This window comes from Hemicordylus capensis, chromosome 2 (genome assembly GCF_027244095.1).
Source record: "Hemicordylus capensis ecotype Gifberg chromosome 2, rHemCap1.1.pri, whole genome shotgun sequence".
Lineage (NCBI taxonomy): Eukaryota > Metazoa > Chordata > Lepidosauria > Squamata > Cordylidae > Hemicordylus > Hemicordylus capensis.
The window spans coordinates 45,399,466-45,424,016 of NC_069658.1; the positions used below are offsets into that span (position 1 = coordinate 45,399,466).

At 41.8% G+C, this 24,551-nt stretch overlaps 1 protein-coding gene across 1 annotated transcript; it reads left to right on the plus strand.

Moving 5' to 3' along the window:
* MTX3 (metaxin 3) lies at positions 1-24,310 on the plus strand. Its single transcript, XM_053299868.1, has 9 exons — positions 1-137; positions 2,051-2,120; positions 4,285-4,361; positions 8,460-8,552; positions 10,004-10,186; positions 11,104-11,180; positions 14,338-14,495; positions 14,785-14,873; positions 20,200-24,310. The coding sequence occupies exons 1-9, from the start codon at positions 57-59 to the stop codon at positions 20,308-20,310; spliced, it is 939 nt and encodes a 312-aa protein (XP_053155843.1). The 5' UTR covers positions 1-56; the 3' UTR covers positions 20,311-24,310.
* The last annotated feature ends 241 nt before the right edge of the window (positions 24,311-24,551 follow it).

Below are 24,551 nucleotides of genomic sequence, written 5' to 3' on the forward strand. Positions count from 1 at the left end.
AGGAAAGGCGGGGCCAAGGGCGTGGCTTCTCGAGGGCAAAGGTTTGAAGCATCAACATGGCGGCTCCCATGCAGCTGAGCTGCTGGGGTGCCGATTGGGGGTTGCCGTCCGTGCACGCGGAGTGCCTCGTTGTCATGGTAACGGCCTGGGCGGCTTGAGCGGGCGAGAGGCTCGGAGGCGGAGGAGTCCGCGGGCTGGGAAGAGCGACGCTGAGGGCCAGCGCTCCCTCTCGGGATGGAGATGGGGCTAAAGAGCCGGTGGGGTGGGAAGGGAGAGTCCTAGTAGCCCCCACCCTCCTTTAAAATAGAAAGCGTTGTTTTGAAATGTTTTGAGTCTTTCGCAGCGTCTCCGCTCCGCTGTTTTCTCGACCTCCCGGGAAAGCTTCAGCATATGGAGCGGCATCCTCCTTGCACCCCCTTGGGCATCCCCAGTTCACAAGCGGTGTATAAATTCTGTACTTGCGTTTCATGAAGTTCGTGGCCTAGAGCCCCTCTTCATCAGATGCATCTTTTGAAGTGAGCTCTAATCCAGGAGCATTTATATTAGTTTATATTATATTAGAATCTATTAGTCATTAAGGTGCTACAAGAATGATTTGTGTGTGTCGGCTGTTAAAGATTGTGGCTACAATGAATGTGCACATTTACCTAGGAGTGAGCCTCAGGGAAATTGAACTTTTGTACACAGGGGGGGTGCCTACTTTTGTATAAGTATGTGTATGGTTGTGCTATAAGACTCGTATGGCACTCCACCACAGCTTCTCTGTGCCAGGTTCAGCTAGTTATTGACTAAAAAGCTAGTTGTAATTGGATGCATTCAGCTAATTCTATCATAGTGTTTAGCACATGGGTTTCGAGCATCCTGCAGGGAAAGCCTATATGTGTTTTATATGTAGATTGTCTCCTTTCGATGTGGATTCTCACGTTGAGGATTCAAGACATTGAAATGATTACATATTTAAAAACAAATGAACATTTATTTAACTTTTGTCACTGTTGCATGTTGTCATGGATGTGTGACTGTTTTAAGGAACAAGCATGCTAACACACATTTATTGATTTAATAAATTTGTATACCACCCACTACTGTCTCTAGGCAGTTTACATTGCAATGGTAATGTGAGAAATGGCCCTTGGGTAATGCCCATTGCTTTCAGGTTGTGTGTATGTATTTTTAAAAGTCTCGTGCAGTATGTTGCTTGAATGGAGGAAACTCCTAAGAGCAAGCTTAATGAGTATGTATTCAAGCTGCAGTCAAATGAAGTAAAACCTCTTATAGCATTTCAGAGTCACACAGGTTACATAAATACAAGAGAGCCAGAACAGTGTAGGGATTAAAATGTGGGACTTGGGTCAGAGAGAGACCCAGATTCAAGGCCCCACTCAGCCAAGAAGCTCGCTGGGTGATTCTGATCTAACTGCTGTTTATCAGCCTGAACTACTTCGCATGGTGGTTGTGAGGGTAAAATGGTGGTGGAAATAACCATGAATTTCTTGGAGAATAGTGGAATATAACTGCAATAAGTAATGAAATATGAATATGGATGGTGGTGATAAGATGGATGCTAGGAAAATAGTCTCTTTCCTAGACAGTACTGTCTGAGGTTACTCATGGGCCCTCTGTGCACAATGATGAACAGTTCCAGATGAAGGTGTCTATTCCCCTTTACATAAAAAGTTGTATCCAGCTGGTTCAAAGAGACTGTTGCAGATACACAGTTGCATTCACTGTTCAAATCACCAGCTACATACACAGCTGGATCTTCCATAATGGATCAGGGTAAATGAGGGATCAGGTCTTACTCCTAGTTCCTTTTGGTTATTTGCTCAGCTGAAATCCCACTGAAATCCATTAATTTTAATAGTTGAGTATTGCACCCATGGCCATGATGCTTATTGTGGAAGCAGCTTACTGTGATTATGCAACCCAAGCCTTTGGGAAGCAGCAAGTTATAAATCAGTAAGCCTTGTTACCCAAGGTTATTAATTTTCACATATGTCTCGATTCTGAAGTGTAAATGATTGAGTTTATTTTGTAACCTTTTTTGCAGGCTTATGCCAGGTTTTCCAGTGCACCACTGAAAGTGAATGTTATTGATAATTTATGGGGAGCTCCGAGAGGTATTTCTTTACCATTTTATATTTTTACGTTAGCATTTTAGGCTACATTTTAAGAAACAGTTTAAAGTCTGCATACATAAGTAGACTATGTTAGACTTAATTTATGGCCCAGTCTTATAATCTGTGAACAGCAAAATGTGGGCAGGATGAGACAGAAGTCAATTTGTAGATATAGCAGGTCCCTACATTAGCAGTTTTTAAATTACCTAAAAACTGTTTATTTTGCTTAACTTTTAACTGACTGATAGGCAATGCATGGCTCTCCAGATGTTGTTGAACTACAACCCCCATCATCTCCAGCTGTAATAAATTGTGGCAAGAGGTGATGGAAGCTGCAGTTCAGCAACATTGGAGAACCACATGTTGCCTACCCCACTGAGCAACTCTGGCTGTCCTGCAGATTTTGGACTACAACTCCTATAGTCCTTGACTATAGCTGGGGGTGGTGGGAGTTTACATAAGAACAGCCCTGCTGGATCAGGCCCAAGGCCTATCTAGTCCAGCCTCCGGTCTCACACAGTGACCCACCAGATGCTGCTGGAAGCCTACAGGCAGGAGTTGAGGGCATGCCCTCTCTCCTGCTGTTACTACCCTGCAACTGGTATTCAGAGGCATCCTGCCCTTGAGGGTGTAGGTGGCCCACAGCCCTCTGACTAGTAGCTGTTGATAGACCTCTCCTCCATGAAGTTATCCAAATCCCCTCTTAAAGCCATCCAGGTTGTTGGCTGTCACCACATCACGTGGCAGAGAATTCCACAAGTTGATTATGCGTTGTGTGAAAAAGTACCTCCGTTTGTTGGTCCTAAATTTCCTGGCAATCAATTTCATGGGATGACCCCTGGTTCTAGTGTTATGTGAGAGGGAGAAGAATTTCTCTCTATCCACTTTCTCCACACCATGCATGATTTTATAGACCTCTATCATGTTTCCCCACAGTCATCTTTTTTCTAAACTAAAAATTTAGCCCCAATTGTTGTAGCCTTGCCTTATAAGAAAGGTGCTCTAGGCCCCTGATCATCTTGGTTGCCCCCTTCTGCACCTTTTCCAGTTCTACAATGTCCTTTTTTAGATGTGGTGACCAGAATTGTATGCAGTACTCCAGGTGTGGCCGCACCATAGTTTTGTATAAGGGCATTATAATATTAGCCATTTTATTTTCAATCCCCTTCCTAATGATCCCTAGCATGGAATTCGCCTTTTTCGCAGCTGCCACACATTGAGTCGACACTTTCAACAAACTCCACCACAACCCCAAGATCCCTTTCCTGGTCAGTCACTGACAGCTCAGATCCCATCAACATATACTTGAAGTTGGGTTTTTTTGTCTCAATGTGCATCATTTTACACCTGCCAACTTTGAACTGAATTTGCCATTTTGTTGGCCGCTCACCCAGTTTGGAGAGATCCTTTTGGAGCTCTCCAAACTATCAGTTTTAGATTTCACTACCCAAAAGAGTTTGGTATCATCTGCAAATTTGGCCACCTCTCTGCTTACCCCTAGAGTTGTAGTCCAGCATCAGCTGGAGGGCTGAGTTATGCAGCCTTGGTGTAATGGTTTTAGTGTTTTTTTGTTTCCTCCTTTTATATTTTGTAATTCTTGTTTTTATTTTCATTTTTTTATTTTGTGTACACTGAAAATGGGTAAAGATTTAATCTTGAAAGGCAGTATATAAATATTTTGACTAAGATACATTTTTATGTCAATCCCGTACTGGAAGCCACTAGTTGCACTGGTGCAGCAGCAGCAGCATCTAGAGTGCAGCTGGACCAGTGCAATTGCAATATGCAAGCTGCTGTAAAGATCACATATGGATGCATTTGTACGAATCACATGTGAGATACTGATCATGGCAGGATGGTGGAGTGGCAACATTTAGTACAATCTTTCCATGTCAATAGAACCCACAATACCCACCCCCCTTCCGTTGCATGGTTGCAACTACAAAATAAGAGTATCAATTTTAAAAAAAAGACAAATGTAAAAGATTTAAAAGCCAGATATCATGATACTGAATTGTACAGGCAAAAGTCAGGCGAAGAATCAACCTGTGGTAGTGAGCTGAGCAAGTTTCTCAAATATGCAAATTTAAGCATTGGTTAATAGCATTATTAGGATTTTTGTGATTGGATTTTCTTAACTGAGGGATTTTTATTTTATTTTTAGGGAATGTACCAGTATTGATATCAGGTGACAGTGTTATTTCTCAACCAGCAAATATACTAAACTTCTTAAGAAAACAGGTGGGTTTCCATATTTTGTATGTCATGTTTTGATCAATTTCCGTTCCCTTGTTTGTTTTTATTTGTGCCTTGGTGTTGCCACAAGTTACTGGATGTGCCAGTATCAACTCATCTGGGTCTCGAGAAGAGGTGGATGGTAGCAGCTTCATTTTTGGTATCTCTGATACAGAATTTTAGAATTATAAGTTCTAAAGGGGACCTTCTAGGCCATTTTCCAATCTATCAAGCTCGCTTTTGATTTTATTACTGTCTTATGAGGTATTATATACCTTCCAGTTTTGTGTTGTTTAACACATTTGATGAAGATTCCCTTCATCTGTCATTGACAAAAATGTGGAAGAGTAGCATGCCCATGACAGAGCTCTGCGGCACTCCACTCCAAACTTCCCTCCAGCTTGATTAAGAGCCATTGATGAACATTTCCTGAATACAACTACTTGTCTGTATTTGTCCTTGCTGATCGCTTCTTCCTTCAGTTTCTTATAGGTGTTCTTTTTCAGATGTCTCCCATTTTTCTTTCTCATTGGAATTGTTTGTGACTGCATCTTTACTAACTACTTCTTCAAGAAACTCTCCCCCATCTTGGGTTCCTTCCCCTATTAGTTTATCTACCCATGGAATCCTACCTCATATTTCTCTGAGCATATTAAAATCCACTTTCTTTCAAATCCAAAGTACATGTTTTCACTATGCTCACTGTTAGCTTTCCATAAGATTAAGAACTTCAGCATTCTCTGGTCACTTTCCCTCAAAGTTCCCGCTACTTCAGCTAGATCTTCCTATTGGTTAGGACCAAGTCAAGGATAGCCAATACCCTTGTTCCTACTTCCATGTTCTGCAAGAGGAAGTTGTCAGCAAGACATATCAGGAATTCATTGGATATTTGATGCTTAGAAGAACTTATTTCCAAACTGATATCAAGATACTTTAAGTTCCCAATTACTACTCATTCTTGTTTGCTTGAAACCTTTGTAATTTGCCTGAGGAAGCATCATTCACATCCTCTTCTTTAACTGCAGCTCCCCATGCCATGTGACAGACTACTTTTAAAACTGAGAGGTTTCACTAAAGCGGTTTGTGATATTACATAGTGGTTTACTGTTCAAAGGGGAAAAATAAAAAACATCCCACTGGCTATGTCCAGGCTGCTTAGGTATGTCTTTGGATCCTAGCCCATGGATGTTTTCTTCAGATGCAGAATTCAGAATTTTTCATTATAATTTATTTGAGATTTTCTAGACAATCAAAGAGGCTTTCAGTAAGGATTCAGAGAATTTTAGTAAACTGACTATAAAATATGGACTATGCTGTAAATACTATCGTATTTACCGTATCATAGCCAATTATTTAACTAAGATGAATATTTGGGTGATATGTTTGACTTTACTTTTAGAAAGCTTCCAGCCTTAACTTCAAAAGTAATTTTACCATGTTAAGGGTAAATGTACTTGTGCTATTGATTTGCTTCTTTGTGTATAGAGAGGGACTGAAAGATGTCTTTTGCCTTATTTTATTTTTAAAGGATTTCCCCCCTACTTGGTTTTAATATTAGAAATTCAGTTGCTGGATAGTCTGGATGTTTCACTGAAGACTGGAAAATAACTAAATGTATTAACACCAGAAGAATCAAGGAAGTGAAAGTTGAAAAATCAGAATATGGAAGGATATTGAGGGAGACCACTTTAAAACTGTTTTCAATGACTAAGGAACGTGCTGGAGAAAGGACGTCTTTACTAGGGTTTGACTGTCACCTCTCCCTCTTCTATTAAGGTATGAGAGCAAACAAAGCCTGTCCCCTGAGAAATCAGACATTACCACCAAAATAATTTTTAAAACCCTAGACTGAGTACTACTTACTCTAAGGGTGGCTTCATGAAATGATGGCAAGTAAGTAGGAGAAAACCACCTGTTCTTGATGAACATGTGCTCCTGGTACTATTGCCTCTTCCATGTCATTCAAACTCATCAATGTCTGGTGGAGAAGGTCAGATCCCCTCCTCTGCTCAACATTTGTAATTTATATTTGATGTGGGGTGGAGAATGTGAAGTGGCAGAGGGGATCCAACATTGTCCACCAGACATTGATGAGTTCAAATGACATGGAAGGGGCAGCAGAACCAAGAGAGCATGCTTGCTGGGAACTGGTGATTTTCTCTTACTTGCTTGCCATAATTATGTGTAAAGCCACTCTTGGAATGTAGTCCTTCTCTCCTAGCATATGTGAATGTCCAGAGATCAAGTTGCAGATCAGTGTTCCCTCTAACAGGGATTCCCAGATGTTATTGACTACAACTCCTAGAATCCCCAGCTAAAGGCTGCTGCAGCTGGGAATGCTGGGAGTTGTAGTCAACATCATCTGGGAATCCCTGCTAGAGCAGGGATTCTCAGCGTTGGGTCCCCAGATGTTATTGGACTTCAACTCCCATAATCCCCAACCAAAGGCCACTGGAGCTGGGGATTATGGGAGTTGAAGTCCAGAAACATCTGGGGACCCAATGTTGAGAATCCCTGTGTTAGAGGGAACAGTGTTGCAGAGTGGCTTCCTTCAGCCAATAAGAGGTTCCAACCCGTCCCCTTGACATCACTGTTCTGGGTGATCACAGTCTGCTTGTGTATTCTGCCACAGCCTGGCACTTTGCCTGAAACAGGAGCCAACTCCTTTGTACTGTATAGAACAGTCTAGTACAGGAGAACCTCATTACTCACGGAGGTTCTACCTCTTGCCTACTACTGTGAGTAATGGAACCATGAGTAACAAGATATTAGGGCTATGGGGAAAGGGGATTAGGTTTCAGGGTAAAGGAAAAAATAAGAAAAAGCCCCCAAATGGCCCAGAATTTACTGTGGTGTGCTCCATGGGTCCCCCATGTTCCAAGGAATGCCCCACAAAGGACAAAATGGCCCCCCAAACAATGAAAAAAATGCTGGGGAAAGTCCATTTTCTCAAGCAATGAGCCACAAAATGGCTCCTCCTGGCCTCCTTGAGACAAAATGGTGGCCTGAAGTGACCTCCACAGTCACTTCCTGCCCTCTAGCAACCACTGATGTTTTAACCCATTAGTATCTGTGGGTACTGGAAACGGGTGTCTTATTAGACACCTGCGGGTACATGGAACTGCGAATGGTGTTTCCACAAATAACAAGGTTTTCCTGTAGTTTGCTTGTCCTCTGCCCTCACTAAAATGCAGTTTCTGCTGACAACAGTCTGCAGAAAATGGACTGATAAGACTGTCCTACGCACAACACAGACTCCTGCTAGAGATAAAGTGCCTGGCTGATATAGCATGCAGGCATGGCTGTGGTTTGATTGGCACAGCAACAGGGGCGTAGCTATAATTGAGCAAAAGGGTTCAAAGAACACGGGTCTCCAGCTCCATCCCTTCTTGTTTTCTTCATTATCTCCCTCCCTCTCTCTGGGGGGCAGCCAGAGAGAGGGATGAACACGGGCGCCCTCTCCCCTACCTACGCCCCTGCACAGCATCATGAGGAAAAGAAGGGAGGATTCTGCTTGGCTACTATGAGAAACCACTCCACAACCTGGTCTCCCTGCACCATAGATGCTAAGAGAGCAGTATTTCATCCCATACACCTCAAACTCTTTCAGATTATCTATACAGTAAGCAAGCCAAACAGGAGCACAAGTATATTTCGAATGAATCTTTTGCTGGTTACCTTTTAGAGGAATGAAGGTAGCTTTTTATAAAGCTGTCCATCTTTCTCAGACTTTGCCATCATTAAAGCTTTTCGTATTTCTGAATACCAGGGACAGGTACACCTTACACAAATATGAATACTTTATTTTGGTGGGTTTTCCCCCAGTTAATGTGAATTTTATGAAGATATGATTGAGCTTAGATATCTATATGATTTCAACAGCCATGCTACCATTCTATTTTGATATAATTAACATGGGAGAAAAAGTTATTTTGATTTCTTATCTGCTGTCGTATGCATGTTTGGAACAGGAAATGTATACCTGTTGAACTTCACAGGAATCTTCCATCATCATCATCATCATCATCATCATTATTATTATTATTATTTTGTTTGAAGTTTCATATCAATGTGCTGCATATTTGTGCTGCTTTTTCCTATCAGGAATATAACGCTGATTATGAACTGTCAGCAAAAGAAGGAGCTGACACACTGGCATACATTGCACTACTTGAAGAAAAACTACATCCTGCTCTGGTAAGATACATAGATATTGCTTGTGAGCAAGGTTAATATTTTGGTGTGACAATTTTCCAGAGTCCGCTCACGATGATCTTTCTCACAGAAATTAATAGGACTTAAATTTGGATTCTATTTTTTGTGTGTTCACTAAGAGGTGTGTTGAGAACTGACTAGCTTTGGCAATTGGAATGAGGTGCCAGTGTTTACCATTAAAATCAGATATCTTTAAAATTGGCATTCAGATTGAAGACATTTGAATAGAATGTCATATGAGCCCCTGGTGGCGCAGTGGTAAAGCTGCCACCCTGTAACCAGAAGGTTACAAGTTCAATCCTGACCAGGGGCTCAAGGTTGACTCAGCCTTCCATCCTTCCGAGGTTGGTAAAATGAGTACCCAGAATGTTGGGGGCAATATGCTAAAAAAATCATTGTAAACAGCTTAGAGAGCTCCAGCTATAGAGCGGTATATAAATGTAAGTGCTATTGCTATATCATTCTTAATGAATGTCATATCATTTTTAATTGTAAACCGCCCTGAGCCATTTTGGAAGGGCAGTATACAAATCAAATCAAATCAAATCAAATCAAATAAATAAATAAATAAATAAATAAATAAAATATCAATAAACTGAAGGCAAAACTCTGGCTGTCCCATGTCACTATGGTCTGTTGTTCTTACAGATGAAACAGTAAATCTTTGGGCTATATTACTTCAGACTGCGACTGGTTCACATGACTGAATGTTCTTCAATACAAAAAATTAGGGAGTCTCTACTAAGCTAGGCACTGGAGAGAAGAGCTCTGGCCATATTTCTTTTATTTTAACATATTTACAGTAGAACCTTTATTTCATGGAACCTCTGTTGATACCCATTTTCATTATCCAGGGATACTCAAGGGTTAAAGGGTCACACCTACTAAAGCGTGTGTGAAATTTCATCATGTGACTCTCCATGTGAGTATAAAGTGATACAGCCCCAAAGCAGGTTTACTGAATCAGTGTGAAAACTTGGCCTGTGACACCACACAAGCTGAACCACTGGATAGAGAGGACTTACAACTCTGTGGTGTGTTTCAGGTTTCTGCTGCTTTTACTGTCATAAGATAGTGCTGACATGGCAGGAAGACTGTTTGTGGGAGGAATCAAAATTGGATCTTAATTGCTTCTTTAAGTATAATGAACTGAATGAAAAACTTGATTACCTTTTCTAATTATCTTTGGTCAACCAATTATCTTTGGTCAACCTATTAATCCTAAATCTGCCTATCTAGGTGTGTGTATTTATAATAATCAAATGTATTAATTAGAATTTGTGTCTGGGGATAAGAGCATGGCTTTTCAATACCGGAGCTGCCACCTCAGATTATTAAAAATCCACTATTTTTTTAAATAGTGTGGTGGGGGAGTTTGATATCCATTACTGAATTGCTGTTAACTTGTTCTGTTCTGTATCATCATTATATAGCTGCACACTTTCTGGGTTGAAGCTGATAATTACTACAATGTGACAAAACCATGGTTTGCTTCAAGGATTCCATTTCCACTGAGTTGGTACCTACCTGGAAAGATGTCCAGGGAAGCACGTAATAGGATCTTGCTGACAAAGGGGGGCCCTCCGCTCTACAGTCTCACGGAAGTTGAATCGCAGGTATATTTTGCTCCATGAGTCATTTAGAGCTAAAGTTTGCAAAAACATGTTAAAATTAAATACAAAATGTAAACATGTATAGTTTCTTACTTTGGATGGGGAGAGGAGAATGCTGAGTATGCTAAAGGCCCCACATTCAATTCTTGTCTAACTGAGTTGTGAAGGACTTCTGCCTGAACCTTTAGAGAACTGTCACCAGGCAGAGCAGGCAGTATTGGGATAGGTGGACTAATGTCACTCTGTAAAAGGCAGCTCCATATATTCACAAGAGGAACACTATGTCTGTGGCACAGAATGGGATGTTGTTTGGTATGATTTTAATTTGCATCATTTACAGTCATTTCCCCCTTACTCCTGGATCTAATGTCTACTTTTTCCTGTATCCACATCTATTGGTCTATGGCAAGCCTGCTCAATTTAGGGGCCCCAGCTGTTTTTTTGACTACAACTCCCATAATCCCCAGGCACAGTGGTAAATAGCTAAGGATTATGGGAGTTATAGGCCAACATCTGCAGGAGGGACAACGTTGAGCATCCCTGGTCTATGGGGAGGGGACATAGTTCAGTAGTTTATGGCAGGTTTGTCAAATAAAATTTAGTGTATTATTGAGCAAAATAATTTGACTCAATAACTAAAAAAATCACAATACAATATAAGACTGCCTTTATCGTGCCATGAAACAAATTTGCCAGTCCATGTACATAGCTTTAGCACTACATGTTGAAGTAGTATACTTTGGGTTGTCTTTAATCTGGGATGGATCTAAGCAGTACATCCATGTTTTGCTACATGGATTCTTGGTTGTCTGTCATGCAGCTAGTGTCAGGCCCATGCAAATTAAATTAACACTAGATTGAAATAAATACCTTGAAAAGACACCATGTGGATAAGCATAGACTTTTAAAACTATGTTTAGATCTATAGAGATGCCAAGGAGTGCCTGAATCTTCTATCAAGCAGATTGGGGACTTCTCCATTTTTCTTTGGGAATATGTGAGTACAGAATGTTCACCGTGTTATACTAGTTTGTTTATCTTATTATATTTGTACACTGCCGCAAACTCTCTGAGTGGTTTACAGAAAAATAATTAAAACAAATTAAAACATTAAAACAATGTAAAACCACAAGTCTAGTTAAAAAGTTTGGGTGAATAAATGTGTCTTTAAACATGTTTTAAAAGCTGACAGAGAGGCTCTTATTTCAACAGGGAGCGCATTCCAAAGCCTTGGGGCAGCAACAGAGAAGGCCTGTCCCTGTGTAGCCACCAGATAAGTGGTGGCAACTGCAGACAAACCTCTCTGGATGATCTCAGTGGGCGATGGGGCTCATAGTGAAGAAGACATTCTCTTAAATACGCTGGGCCTAAGCTGTTTAGGGCTTTATAGGTAACCAGAACCTTGTATTTTGCCTGGGAACTTATTGGTAGCCAGTGTAATTCTTTTAATATAGGAGTAATGTGTGCCAAATTCGGATGTACATGGAAACCAAAGGTTCCTTGGGAACCTCCTGATGTACAAATTGATGGAACTGGAGTTAAGGGTGAGAAGGGACCTGCAGTTTCCCTTCCCAAACTCCCCTCTGAACCTTCTGTCAGAGTGGAGTTTCACTTCCCTTACCTCCCAGTTCTGCAGCACCAGTGTTACATCCAAATGCTGGCACCGCAGTTTCGGCTCCAGGAAACCAGAGTTGAGGGAGGAAGCTTCTCCCTCACTCCGGTCAGACTGGCTGTGCAGACTCTCCTCCTGTCAAGAAGGAAGTCTGCACAGCCAGCTCCCCCGCCTCTCAACAGTCTCACTGACTGCAAAGAGGCAGCTCTCCCAAACATCCAAAAGTGGGTGGGAGAGCGGGGGGAGGGGCGGGCATGGAACTGCGTGTTACATCCAAAGGCAGCTGTGATCTCTTCCAGATGACCTGGAGACCAACCTGGCTGCTGCATACCAACTGCAGTTTATGGACTATGTACAAAGGCAAAGGTCTCAAAGTTAACATTGAAGTTCCCCACCACCATAAGCCTGGGAGACTCCAATGCCAAGCCTGAGTCTAAGTCAATCAGCTCAGTTAGGGGGACTGTTGGGCAGCAGGCACACCAACAAAAGTCCCAAACGTAGGTACGTACGCTCAATTTGGTCAGACATTTTGACAGATCCTGGTGAGGGAAACATTATTCAAATGGGCCACAGCCATTCTACCTCCCTGCCCTCGTCCTCTCACCTGATCCTCAACAGGTGAACCCTGGAGGGAGAAGCTGGAATGCAATGCAAACTGACCTACCAGCCTCCCTCAACCAAGTCTCTGTGATACATACCAGTTCGGCCCCTCATCCATAATCAGATCATGGATGATTTCTGATTTGTTCTGGACTGACCTGGCATTACACAGGAGCGAGGTGAAGCTCTGTGAGTGGCACTTCTCCTTGAGGTCAAAGAGCTGGTAGGACAGCTGGGAGGGGAAACAGCTATTAGATTTCTGATTTCCCTTCCCCTGTAATGGCCTGCTGACCCGCCAAAGTTACTTCTTCCATTCCCCACCAACGCCAGAATAGCTGATGTACAGTCAGTGGTCACCTCTCCTCCACCCAGTTTCCCCATCTCCAGACAAGCCTAGACACATGGTAGACTAACTTCACCCAAGATTCAACAATAGAAGTTTTCTCAACCACAGCTTCAGCTTCTTATACAACCATGAGATAATGTACTCAGTTGGTTGAATAAGAACACACACCCATATAGTATGATATGTTTAATGTCAAAATATATATTCTGTTTAACAGCATGTTTTTGTTTATCCTTGTGGATTAGCTTTACTTTTTTTAGTATGCAAACTTTGACATTGGCCACTGTTCACATTAAAGTAATCAATACAGTATTCCAGGGGTCAAGACAGGATCCTCATTTGATATCTTGGTCAGAATAAGTACAGGAGAACCTCAATATCCATGGATTTGTTATCCACGGATTCACATATCCACAGTCGGGTAAAAGATACCCGACCTCAGCATATGCAGAAAAGGGGAGGGGGAAAACATCAACCTCACATATCCGTGGGTCGGGGGTGGCCAGAAATGACCACGGAGGTAATTTCCAGCTGCCATTTTGTGTTTCAGAGCCTCAAAATATTAGTTTTTTTTAAAAAAAATAATAATAATGAAAAAGCCCAGTGGTTTTCTGCCGATTTCCGGCCAATTTGGAGGCATTCGGGGGCACAGAGGGAGAAGAAGCTATGATGGTAGGCAGATTCCCCCTGCATCCTGCCTCTGAAATACAATGTTGTTTAGACGTTTCCCCCCAACTGGCAACCTACCCCCCCCAATTCCCCATTGCCCTAATGCCTCAATATTCACGGTTTCTGTATCCGTGGTTGTACTGTGGAACAGAACCCTCGTGAATATCAAGGTCCTCTTGTACTCATTTATGACATGAATGGTGACCACTTAACTGTATCTGAATTGGTGATAGTGGCATTGGAAGAAATATGTAATTGTGTTCTGCCCATGCGTTCCTGTCTCTATGTGCTACTGGAGCATCATGTTCCAGGAGCATCATGTTCCAGTAGCATCTACAGCTATACTTGAAGCAGTTCCCATGCCACTGCAGCAACTTGTGAGCTAGATCAGAGTTTGAAGACTGAAGTGTTCGATGGCATGTGATTAAAATCTATGTTCCTGTGTCTCTTTTAGATCTATTTATTTATCAAGTCTGGATTTACTTGTGCCAACTGAGCAGCTAAAACTATGCCAGTGTTTGTTATTAATGTTCCTAAAGCAGAACACAACTGTAGCAGCTGCTTTTTAAAACCTCTGTGTGCAGCTTGCAGGCATTTGCAATTGCATCCCACTTCATGTCTCTAGAAAAAAAGGCATGCAGTTGAATAGCATAAACAACTGGATCCTTTAGCCTGTTGGTGAAGATATTTTACAATCATGATGATAACTTGCCGAACTCTCATGAAAATCGTGAACTTTGCCATCTGTTGTGGCAACCCCATGTTAGTTCTCTCAGGAGCTTTTCTATCAATGCTAGATTAGCATGGATGCTAACTTACAGCATGTGAAAATCCTTAAACATATCTACATTTTATTTTACATTTTTCTTTGTTTAGAAACTTTTTTTATGGCTTGAGGTAGTGGTATCCTGTGTTTGTTATCTCTAGGCCTACAACTCTGGATGCCTTTGTATTTGGTTTTCTTGCTCCTCTTTATAAAGTACCATTCCCCAAAGTCCAGTTACAAGATCATTTGAAGCAGCTTCCCAATTTATGTCGCTTCTGTGATGACATTCTGAGTTGTTACTTTAGACCAAACACTTCGGGTAAGTCCTATGTATTTCTTTCACTATGCGTTTTATTTTTAAAAGGATGCTGCCTGTGTTTTTACTAAATTTATTCCAGTATTAAATTTTAGGGGGCAAAAAAATTTTGGAGATTGATCATGTTTAGGATTTGGGGTTTCTTAAATGGAAATGGTAGGGGGCTTTGTATTGTGCGTGTTGGAGACAGGTATGTGAATGCATACAATTAGTTGCTCCTTTTTTCTGTAAAAACTTGAAAAGTGTTCAGGAGGATTTTCAGTTCTCTTCTTGTTATGCTTTGCCTGTTTAGGATCCACGTCAGCGCTTCAAGAGACAGTTGATGCAAATCTGCAGAAACTCACACAGCTTGTAAACAAGGAATCTAACTTAATTGAAAAGGTTTGGTGGTGTTTTTTAAAATTTCAGTCTTTCTGCATGTTTGTGATCTTTTTGTAAGTAACTAAGGGCCAAACTAGTCATAATGACAGCAGTTCTGTTTGTCTGGGGCACACCTTAATCTACTTTAATGTACTTTTTCTACTTTAATCAGATAGAAAGAGGGGCTGGGAGATTAGAAAGCCAAAGGGGCACATGAGTGAAGAGTACAGAAACGGCCCCCTGCTGTCACTGGGTTACCTCCAGGCAGCTCCTCTCTGAGTATTTTTCTCTTCAGCTGAGCATGGAGCCTCTGAACCCGAAGTGACTTGGCTGGAAAAAGACTGGCAAGATGAGGGCTGTAGACAGAGGAGTTTTGGTAAACTGCAGACAGAGGAGTTCTGCCCTCCTCACCCTTATCTCTCTCGCTCAAAAAAAATAGAACCCCATTTTCTTTCTTTCTGCATCATCAGGACAGTTCTCTGTCTGAAAATATGATATTGCCACTCTCAGTTGTTGTTCGGCCTAAAGTTAGTGGCTCACACACTATGCAATGCAATGCAATGTACACTTTGCGATGCTACATGCATGCAATTGCACAAGTACACTCCTGCACAACTGCAAAAATCTTGGCATGCTCATTTACAGAAGGATATGCACTCTGCCCAATTTTTGTGGTTGTGCAAGAGTGCAGTTTCATGCGTGCCACGTGCACATTGCATAGTCTGAGAGTCGGTGTCCTAACAACATCTTGCTAAAGTTAGTTTGATTATGCATTATGAAGTGTCAAACAGTTTTATGTTATTCAAGGTAATATTGCTTAGCTTAACTTCAACATATTCAAGGATAAAATAAACTTTCGTGCTTGAGTCACAGTGGGTCAGCCCGCCTGCAAGCATCTAATGCACTACCCACGTTATTGAGAACAGCCGTGTTCCACTACTACATAAAATTGCATTTGTGTGATACTATATCCATTGTGGCTCCTACACAGTTGGGGTACCATTTACATTATGCAGTCATGTAGGTGGAGGCTAGGTGTCTGGGTCTCTCCCATGGAATCAGAATTGTACCGGGAGGGAAGGGTTCAGTTCCATGGGAGAGACCTGCCTAATTTAAACATTACTTCAGCTGTGCAAGTACCATTCAGAAAAGCATCTTCCATGTGACTAGGCTAATGTATATGGGACCTCTGACTCTGTTCTCTGACCTATGAATGTGTATCTGATAGCTCAAATAACATCCCTATCCACCCCCAGCACAGTACTTCCAGTGACTGTTGCTGGTGTGTCTTATGTTTCTTTTTAGAATGTGAGCCCTTTGGGGACAGGGAGCCATCATATTTGTTTGTTATTTCTCTTTGTAAACCGCCCTGAGCCATTTTTGGAAGGGCGGTATAGAAATAGAATTATTATTATTTCTTGTTTACACAGTCAGACAGGTGTTATTGACTGGTTTGTTTTATCCAGACATCGAGTCCTTCCCAAGGACCTGGGATGCCAGAATTTTATTGTCAGTTGTTATAGATATCGTCGCAGAATATAGGCTGTTCCCAGTAAAGCTGCTTTTTTTAATTGGCTGATGGTGATTTCTGTGGCCCCTATGGTGTTGAGGTGCTCTTCAAGGTCTTTTGGGACTGCACCCAGGGTGCCAATTACCACTGGGAATATTTGTGTCTTTTTCTGCCACAGCCTTTCAATCTCAATTTGTAGATCTTTGTATTTGGTGATTTTTTCTGTTTCTTTTTCTTCAATTCTGCTATCCCCTGGTATTGCTATGTCGATTATTTTGACTTGTTTTTCTTTCTTCTCGACTACAGTTATATCTGGTGTATTGTGTGGCAGATGTTTGTCTGTCTGTAGTCGGAAGTCCCATAATATTTTTACATCTTCATTTTCTTCCACTTTTTCAATTTTATGGTCCCACCAATTCTTGGCTACAGGTAGCTTGTATTTTTTGCAGATGTTCCAGTGTATCATCCCTGTTACCTTGTCATGCCTTTGTTTGTAGTCAGTCTGTGCGATCTTCTTACAACAGCTGATTAGGTGGTCCACGGTTTCATTTGCTTCTTTACAAAGGCGGCACTTGCTGTTTGTGGTGGATTTTTCTACTTTGGCTCTTATTGCATTTGTTCTTAGTGCCTGTTCTTGTGCAGCCAGTATTAAACCCTTTGTTTCTTTCTTCAAGTTGCCATTCTTAAGCCATTGCCAGGTCTTGGTGATGTCTGATTTTCCACTTATATTATGCAAATATTGACCATGCAGGGGCTTATTTCTCCATTTTTCTGCTCGGTTCGTGACTTGTTCTTTCTTATAGGACTGCTTTGTTTCATTGGTGTTGAATAGTTTCTCGTTCTTGACCATTTTAAGTGCATCTTCTTCACTGTCCTTGATATATTCTTCAAGGCCTCTTTTCTCCTCCTCTACTGTTTGATGGACTAGCAGCATTCCTCTTCCTCCTGAGCTGCGAGGGAGGTATAGCCTATCAACATCACTGCGGGGGTGCAGAGCATGATTGATGGTCATGATTTTCCTGGTCTTACGATCTAGCGTCTCTAGCTCTGCCTGGGTCCAGTCTATTATTCCTGCAGTGTATCTGATAACAGGTATAGCCCAGGTGTTTATGGCTTGTATGGTGTTCCCGCCATTGAGTTTGGACTTGAGGATTTTTCTAACTCTCCTGATGTATTCACTTCCAATTTTTCTTTTAACTTCAGTGTGTGCGATGTTATCAGCCTGGAGAATGCCCAAGTATTTGTAACGTTCTTTCTCTTCCAGGTTCTTGATCTTGCTTCCATTGGGCAGTTCTATTCCTTCTGTTCTTGTTATTTTTCCTCTTTTCATTATTAATGCAGCACACTTGTCTAGTCCAAACTCCATTGCTATATCGCTACTGAATATACGGACAGTGTTTAGCAGTGATTCAATTTCTGACTGGGACTTTCCATACAACTTCAGATCGTCCATGTACAGCAGATGGTTGATTTTACTTGATGTTTTAGATGTTTGGTATCCGAGGCCTGTTTTGTTTAGAATTTGTGAAAGTGGGGTCATGGCGATTACAAACAATAGAGGGGATAGTGAGTCCCCTTGGAAAATGCCTCTTCTAATGCTAACCTGTCCAAGTGCCTCGCCATTGATTGTTAACTGTGTACTCCACATGCTCATTGCTTTTTAAAATAAATATCTGAATGTTTTTGCTGACACCAGTTGTTTCTAAACATTTTAGTATCCATGTGTGAGGCAATGAATCGAAGGCTTTCTTGTAGTCAATCCATGCAACACTTAGATTTGTTTTTCTTCTCTTGCACTTTTCTAAAATCATTTTGTCAATCAGCAGCTGGTCTTTTGTGCCTCTGGTGTTCGGGCAATTTCCTTTCTGTTCAGCTGGAAGCTGTTTGTTAGTTAATAAGTGTTGCATCACTTCATCTGCTATTATTCCAGTTAATAATTTGAACATGGTTGGCAGGCAGGTTATTGGTCTATAATTACTTGGAACTGCACCTTTTGCTGGGTCTTTCATGATGAGATGAGTTTTCCCAGTTGTTAGCCATTGTTCAATATCACCGCCTTTCATAATGTGATTGAACTGTTTTGATAGTTGTTTATGAAGGCTTGTTAGGTGTTTAAGCCAAAAGCCATGCAGTTCATTGTCGCCTGGCGCAGTCCAATTTTTAATTTTCTTTGCTCTTTCACTTATTAATTCTGGTGTTATTATTAGATCTTGCATTTGTTGGTTACATTTTTTGACCTCTTTCATCCAGCCTGCTTTTTTATTATAATCTATTGGATTGTCCCATAATTTCCGCCAGAATTCCACTGTTTCTTCTTTATTTGGTATTTCTAGGTTTCTTGCAGTTTCTCCTTCTATGCTTTGGTAGAAACGTCTCTGATTCGACTGGAATTGGAGATTCTGCCTGTGTTGTGTAATTCTGGCTTCATATCTGCTAATCTTCTTTGACACTGCTGTTATTTGCTGCTTTATTATTTCCAGGACTTCTCTAATTTTCCTTGAATCGAGGTGGTATTTTTGGATCAGATACTGTTTGGTGTTTTCATTCTTCAGCTTCTTGTCTTTCATATCTTTCAATTTACTAGCATCTGATCTAAGCCTGGAGATTTTATTTTCTAATCTAATCTTCCATTTAGGTGATGTACTGCTTTCTTTTTTGACAGGTCCACTGATCTTATATCCGAGCTCTTGTGTTGTTGTTGTTGCTGCACTGTACATTAGTTGGTTTGTTTCTTGCAAATTCTTGGTTGTTTTTTCTGCAAGTGCAGCATTGACATCTTTTAATGCCTGAGCAAGTTGTTTTTTGGCAACTGTCTTTAGAGCTGGAAGTTGAACCCTGGTGGTTGTTTGGTTCATGTGCTCAGGTATTTTTTGCTTTAGTTCTTGTTGCTTTTCTGTTAAACGGCATTTGGGTTTTTGAGGTGAAGGCAAAGGGGAGGTTGCCTGGTTTTGATTTTGAAACAGTTCAGCAACAGTGGCATCCTCTATTTCCAACACCTCCTCCACCTGCGCCTGAGCAACTTCTTCAGTTGGTGATAATTCTTCTTCCATATGTTGAGCCTGTGTTGCTCTTTGCAGGTCTTCCAGCTCAACTCCTGTGAGTACTTGATTTCTTATTATGAATCTTCTCTGGTCTGCTAGCCTTTGTTCTGTTATTTCTGTGTCTGGATGCTTCTCTTTCCAAATTTGGTACATTCTTTTTAAATAACCTCTTCTAGTTGGACTAGACTTGTAATAGCAGATCATTATTTCCTTGTTGGCATTTTTCGTATATTTTTTTTTCGGTTAAGCGACGTTTCTTCCAGTAACTTTGCTGTCTCCAGCCCTGGTTGCTCAACTGAAGGTCCTGAGTCCTGTTGCCCACTTGTCACCAGATGTCCAGGGACTATAGCATCTGGCGCGGTCCTTGTTGACCCGGGCGACGACCGATCCGGTATAGATTTATTAAAGTTACGTCTCACCATATTGTTGATGGGAGAGGCACTCTTTGTCTGGCTCCTCTGGTGAGACCTGTCCAGTATGGTTGGACCTCTGGCATAGCTCTCACCATCATCAGAGCACACAAGCCCCATCATGATTATGATTATGATTATGATTATCTACCATAAGCATAGGTTTAGGGATAAGCAAAAATTGTCTAGGGTAGTTTGATAACTGAAATATCAAGGGGCATAAAGATAAGGTGATTTGCCAAACACTCACTCTTGATTTCTGGTATGGTCTGCTTAATTGCAGTGGGATGTTTCATAAAACATGTCACTGAATACCACATTGTGGAGGTTCTCGTTTATAGATACCTTCTTCTACTATCTGAATTGGCATGTCTTCTTTCTTGTAGATGGATGATAATCTTCGTAAAAGCCCTCAGCACCCTCCACGGAAATTGACAACTCTCAAACTTTCTACAGCTGGGGAAGGAAATAGTCCACTGAATCGCTTATCGCCTTGAGAGTTTTAGTTTTTCATATTTGTGTGCTTTGATTTGATGGCAGTCTCTCATTGATCTTTACACAGATTCTGTGAACATGAAGTTAGGGAGAACGGTTAATTGACTTATAGGTGCAAGCACATTCATTTAAATAATGCACTCTGTAGTCATATAGGAAACAATGTCCAAGTTGACCACTGGCAGAATCGTTAAGCAATGTATAGTACTGTATGAAGTTGCCTTAAGTGCTGCATAATGCTTGCCCTTTAGGGTTTGTGCATTTCTTGACCAAAAGCTAAGATTCTACTTTATGTAATATGCAAATACATCACCCTCTTCTGCTGATTAAGCTTTCTATTTTGACTACAAACATGTTACAGCTCAGCTAGGTTGTTCTTATGTTGGGATAGCACTTGATCATCACTTCTAGCATTTTTATAGATTTAGCATTTTATAGTTCAGCACACTATCAACCTCCGCATGCCTGTTCTCCCCCCACCCTAAATAGAAGCCTCAAGGAAGTGAGTGATTCAGATTGGGACCACTGTTTGGGGGGAGGGAGTTTAACCCTGTACCCTTCCATGGCCCCAATTCAGATTGGGTCCCTTTACAGCAGCAATTTGCCCTGGATAACGTTGACATCAATGGCATTTTTCTCCAGGGCAAACACTAGCTGGGATGTGGTGGAACTGATTGGGATCTTGGCAGAAGCAAAGCTCAGTCAGCAAAGCTTAAATCCCACATCTTAGTCCCACTGTGTGTATCCCTCCCACATTGCAGCTGCTGTGGTGGGGGGAACAGGCATGCAAGGGCCAACAATGTGCTTAACGTAATGTGTAGTTTGGTCCTTCAATGGCACAAATACTAAGAGAAAACTAAAATGTTACTCTTGGTAGCAAGTGAGCTGAGAAGCTATGAGGTATTTGCTATTTTGTATATGTTTTTGCAAGCGATGATCATTGTAGATAGGCTATTTTTAAAATGAATTTAGATTTTAAAGTTAATTAAAAATTAATTTTATTGGCACTTCTAATATGAACCTTTATTCCGATCTAGTCACATTTAGTAATAGTACAACCTTGATTAGCCTCCTTCACAATGTACTCACCTTTAAAACTCAATGCAAAGGTTGATGGTATCAGTTAAGAGGTCAAACTAGAAAACCTGTTGCAGGCCACGATAGAATATGTATCTAATACTGGCAGCATTTTATCTGACTGTAAGGATTCATTAGTTTTTTCCTCTCATGTTTATCCAGTAACAAGATTCCAATACACACACACACACACACACACACACACACACACACACACACACCTGCCACTGGATCAGTAGTTTCTAAAATTGATCCAAGATGGGGGTGGATCGGGACCTGTCTAGCTAAAAGGCCACAGACTCTTTTTCCACCTGAATCTCCCTGGTCTGAGCTGGGAGATTTGCCAAGCCAGTGCTACCTCCTCTCTTTGGCATATAGGCTAGCAGAGAAGATTGGCTGCCAGCTGAGACACTGTCTGGTTGCCGTGATAAGCTGCAGCTCTGAGGGCCAGTTCCATCAGCCAGGCTCCAGAGTCCACATGAGAGGTGGAGTCTGGGGAGTTCGGCTTAAAAGGACTGGGGCAAGCCAGCGGTGCAGCCACCAGTAGGCGTGCTGCCTGAAGGCAGCTGCCAAAGCTGGCGGCCAAAGGTGGCCAGTTTTTGGTGCCGGGGCTTCACTGTGGGACTGAGGTCTGAGGGGAAATTATACTCAAGGTCCTCCCATTTTAGATTGACTTGTTTGTTCTTGTTCTTTATTTTAGTGGTTTGTGCCAGGCTGCTTACAGGGATGTTTCTGGGCTCTCTAGTTAAGGATGGAGCAGGGGTGGTGTTCAGTGAGATGAGGGCAGTTAGTTCAGTAGTGGTGGGGAATAGAGGATTGAGTGTTGGCAGGCCAGCATGCTGTTACAGGGGAAGGGAGTCCAGTAACTTAATGTATTCCCTTCCAGCTGCCCTCTTAGCTCTTGGGCCTTGGGGAGTAGTTCTAACTCCCCACTGAACCTAACCATGCTCCTCTGTAATGTCAGGTTGATTCAAAATAAGATCAAAATCTTCCATTTGATTGTGGATGAAGGAGCCAACCTGGCTTGGATAACTGAGACCTGGTTGGCGGATGTTAGTGGTCCTGTGTCGGCCCAAAATCTTCCCCCAGGGTACTCTGTTGCTGAGCAGGTTTGGGGAAGTGAGCAAGGGATTGGAGTGGCTGTGGTCCATAAGAATAACATCTCCCTTACCAGGATCACAGTGAGATAATTGACCTATATTGAGAGTGCGTACCTTAGGTTGTGGACTTGGGATTCTGTTGGCGTATCATACATACCACTGCCTAACAGACTCCCTGACGGAGCTAGTTGCTGAGTTGGTGTTGGAGTCGCCCAGGCTTTTGGTCCTGGGTGACTTCAATATTCACTTTGGGACTGGCGCTGCTCAGGAGTTCATAATGGCCATGACAACTATGAGCCTATCCCCATTAGTCCTTGAACCTACACATGTTGCTGGTCACATGCTGGATTTGGTCTTTTGCTCAGATCAGGGGGGTGTTCCTTGGGTGGGGTCTCCTGTAGTTTGCCTATTGTCATGTATGGACCACTTCCTGGTTTTTGTCTCACAGATACATCTAATTCCTGCAGGGGTGGCAGATCTATTAGAATGCTCTGCTCGAGAAGGCTGTTGGATCCAGTAAGATTTCAAAGGGCCTTGAAGGGTTTTGGCATTGGCTCTGCTGGTGATTCTGTCAATGCCCTGGTGGATACCTGTAATAGGGAACTTACCTGGGCAGTAGACACAATAGCTCCGAAGCGTCCTCTCTGACTTGCTTCAAAATCAGTTCCATGGTGTATGGAAGAGCTAAGGTAGCTGAATTTGATAAGACTCAGCATAGAGCCCATTAGAAGGCCTGTGCTGTGGCAATACATGTAGCAAAGAAGCAATTTTATTCTGTGTGTATTGCCTCTGCAAGTTCTCATCTGGCAGAGCTGTTCTGGATTGTTAGAGGTTTAACTCAAGCCCCTTCTGTTTCAAATCTGTTTCCGGCAATCCCAACTTCTGGTGTTGGGACAGCTATGCTAACATTGGGCATGCCATCCATGTCCAACTCACCAATATCAGCATATTCTGCCCTACTTGTGGTTCCCAGCCTAAAACCAACTTCAAATCTTGATCATGGCTCGGTTTGGAACTGCAAGTAGGCCAGAAAATGCCAATGTTGGCAGATTTGGATGACATGCCCAATGTCAGCATAACCATCCCAACACAGATGTTGGGCTCATGGCACACTCTGAACCGGTGGTTTAGCATTTTTCATGTCATGCGAACTTGCCCTAATTGAAGGATGGCCAAGTAATTGGGGTCTGGATCAGATGCTTGGGGGCTGGCCACAGGAATATGCCCACAAAGTAGGATGGCAAACAAGAACACCCATCGCTGAATCTGTGTTATCACTTCCCAGAGGTGTCTGCCACTTTGTGTGGAGGACTTTTCCAATTTCGAAAGAGTTTTGTCCACAGTTTCCAACCGGGCATGACGGAGAGGCCTCTGAGCTGTCATTCCACACAGGTGGAGTAGGTCCAGTACAAAGCTGAGAAGGGGTTCCTAGACCATCCTTGGCCCTCACTGTTTCAAAACAAGCTTTTGAATTTTCTGTATATCAGCAAATATTATTGAAAAAGCATTCGGCCAAAATGGCAGCTACTCTTAACCAAAATGATCACCTAGAGTTTGATTATAAAGAAACAGTTTTCATGGGATATAAAATGCAGCTCTTGTCTCTGCTTTTATTTTGTCAAGTCAATAAACCTGGCATTTTCCTCTAAATTATTTGCAGTGTTCTGTATATGTAGTGAAATAGTATACAAACAAACCTGTACATTGTGTATATAAGTGTACTTACAGAATATTATGTTCTAAAAAGGGAATGTAAAAACCTTTCATGTATCTTGTTATTTATAACAATTTTGGATGTCTAAAAATAAATTGCTTCTAGAATGTTTGCTTTGGTTATTTTGAAGTGTGTAGATACCACATACATAAAAGCATCCTAGGGGTATATATTAAAACAAGAACTCTTAGTGTCTAATCTTGACAAGGGACATCAAATGAGGTCATGTTACTTGGCTTCTTCAAATTTCCATAACAAACAATTCATTATGAAGAATGTTGTAATTGTTCTCATCTGTTTTGTTAGAATATGTGACTTGCTACAGAAATGTGAGTGTTCGTAAGGCTGTCAT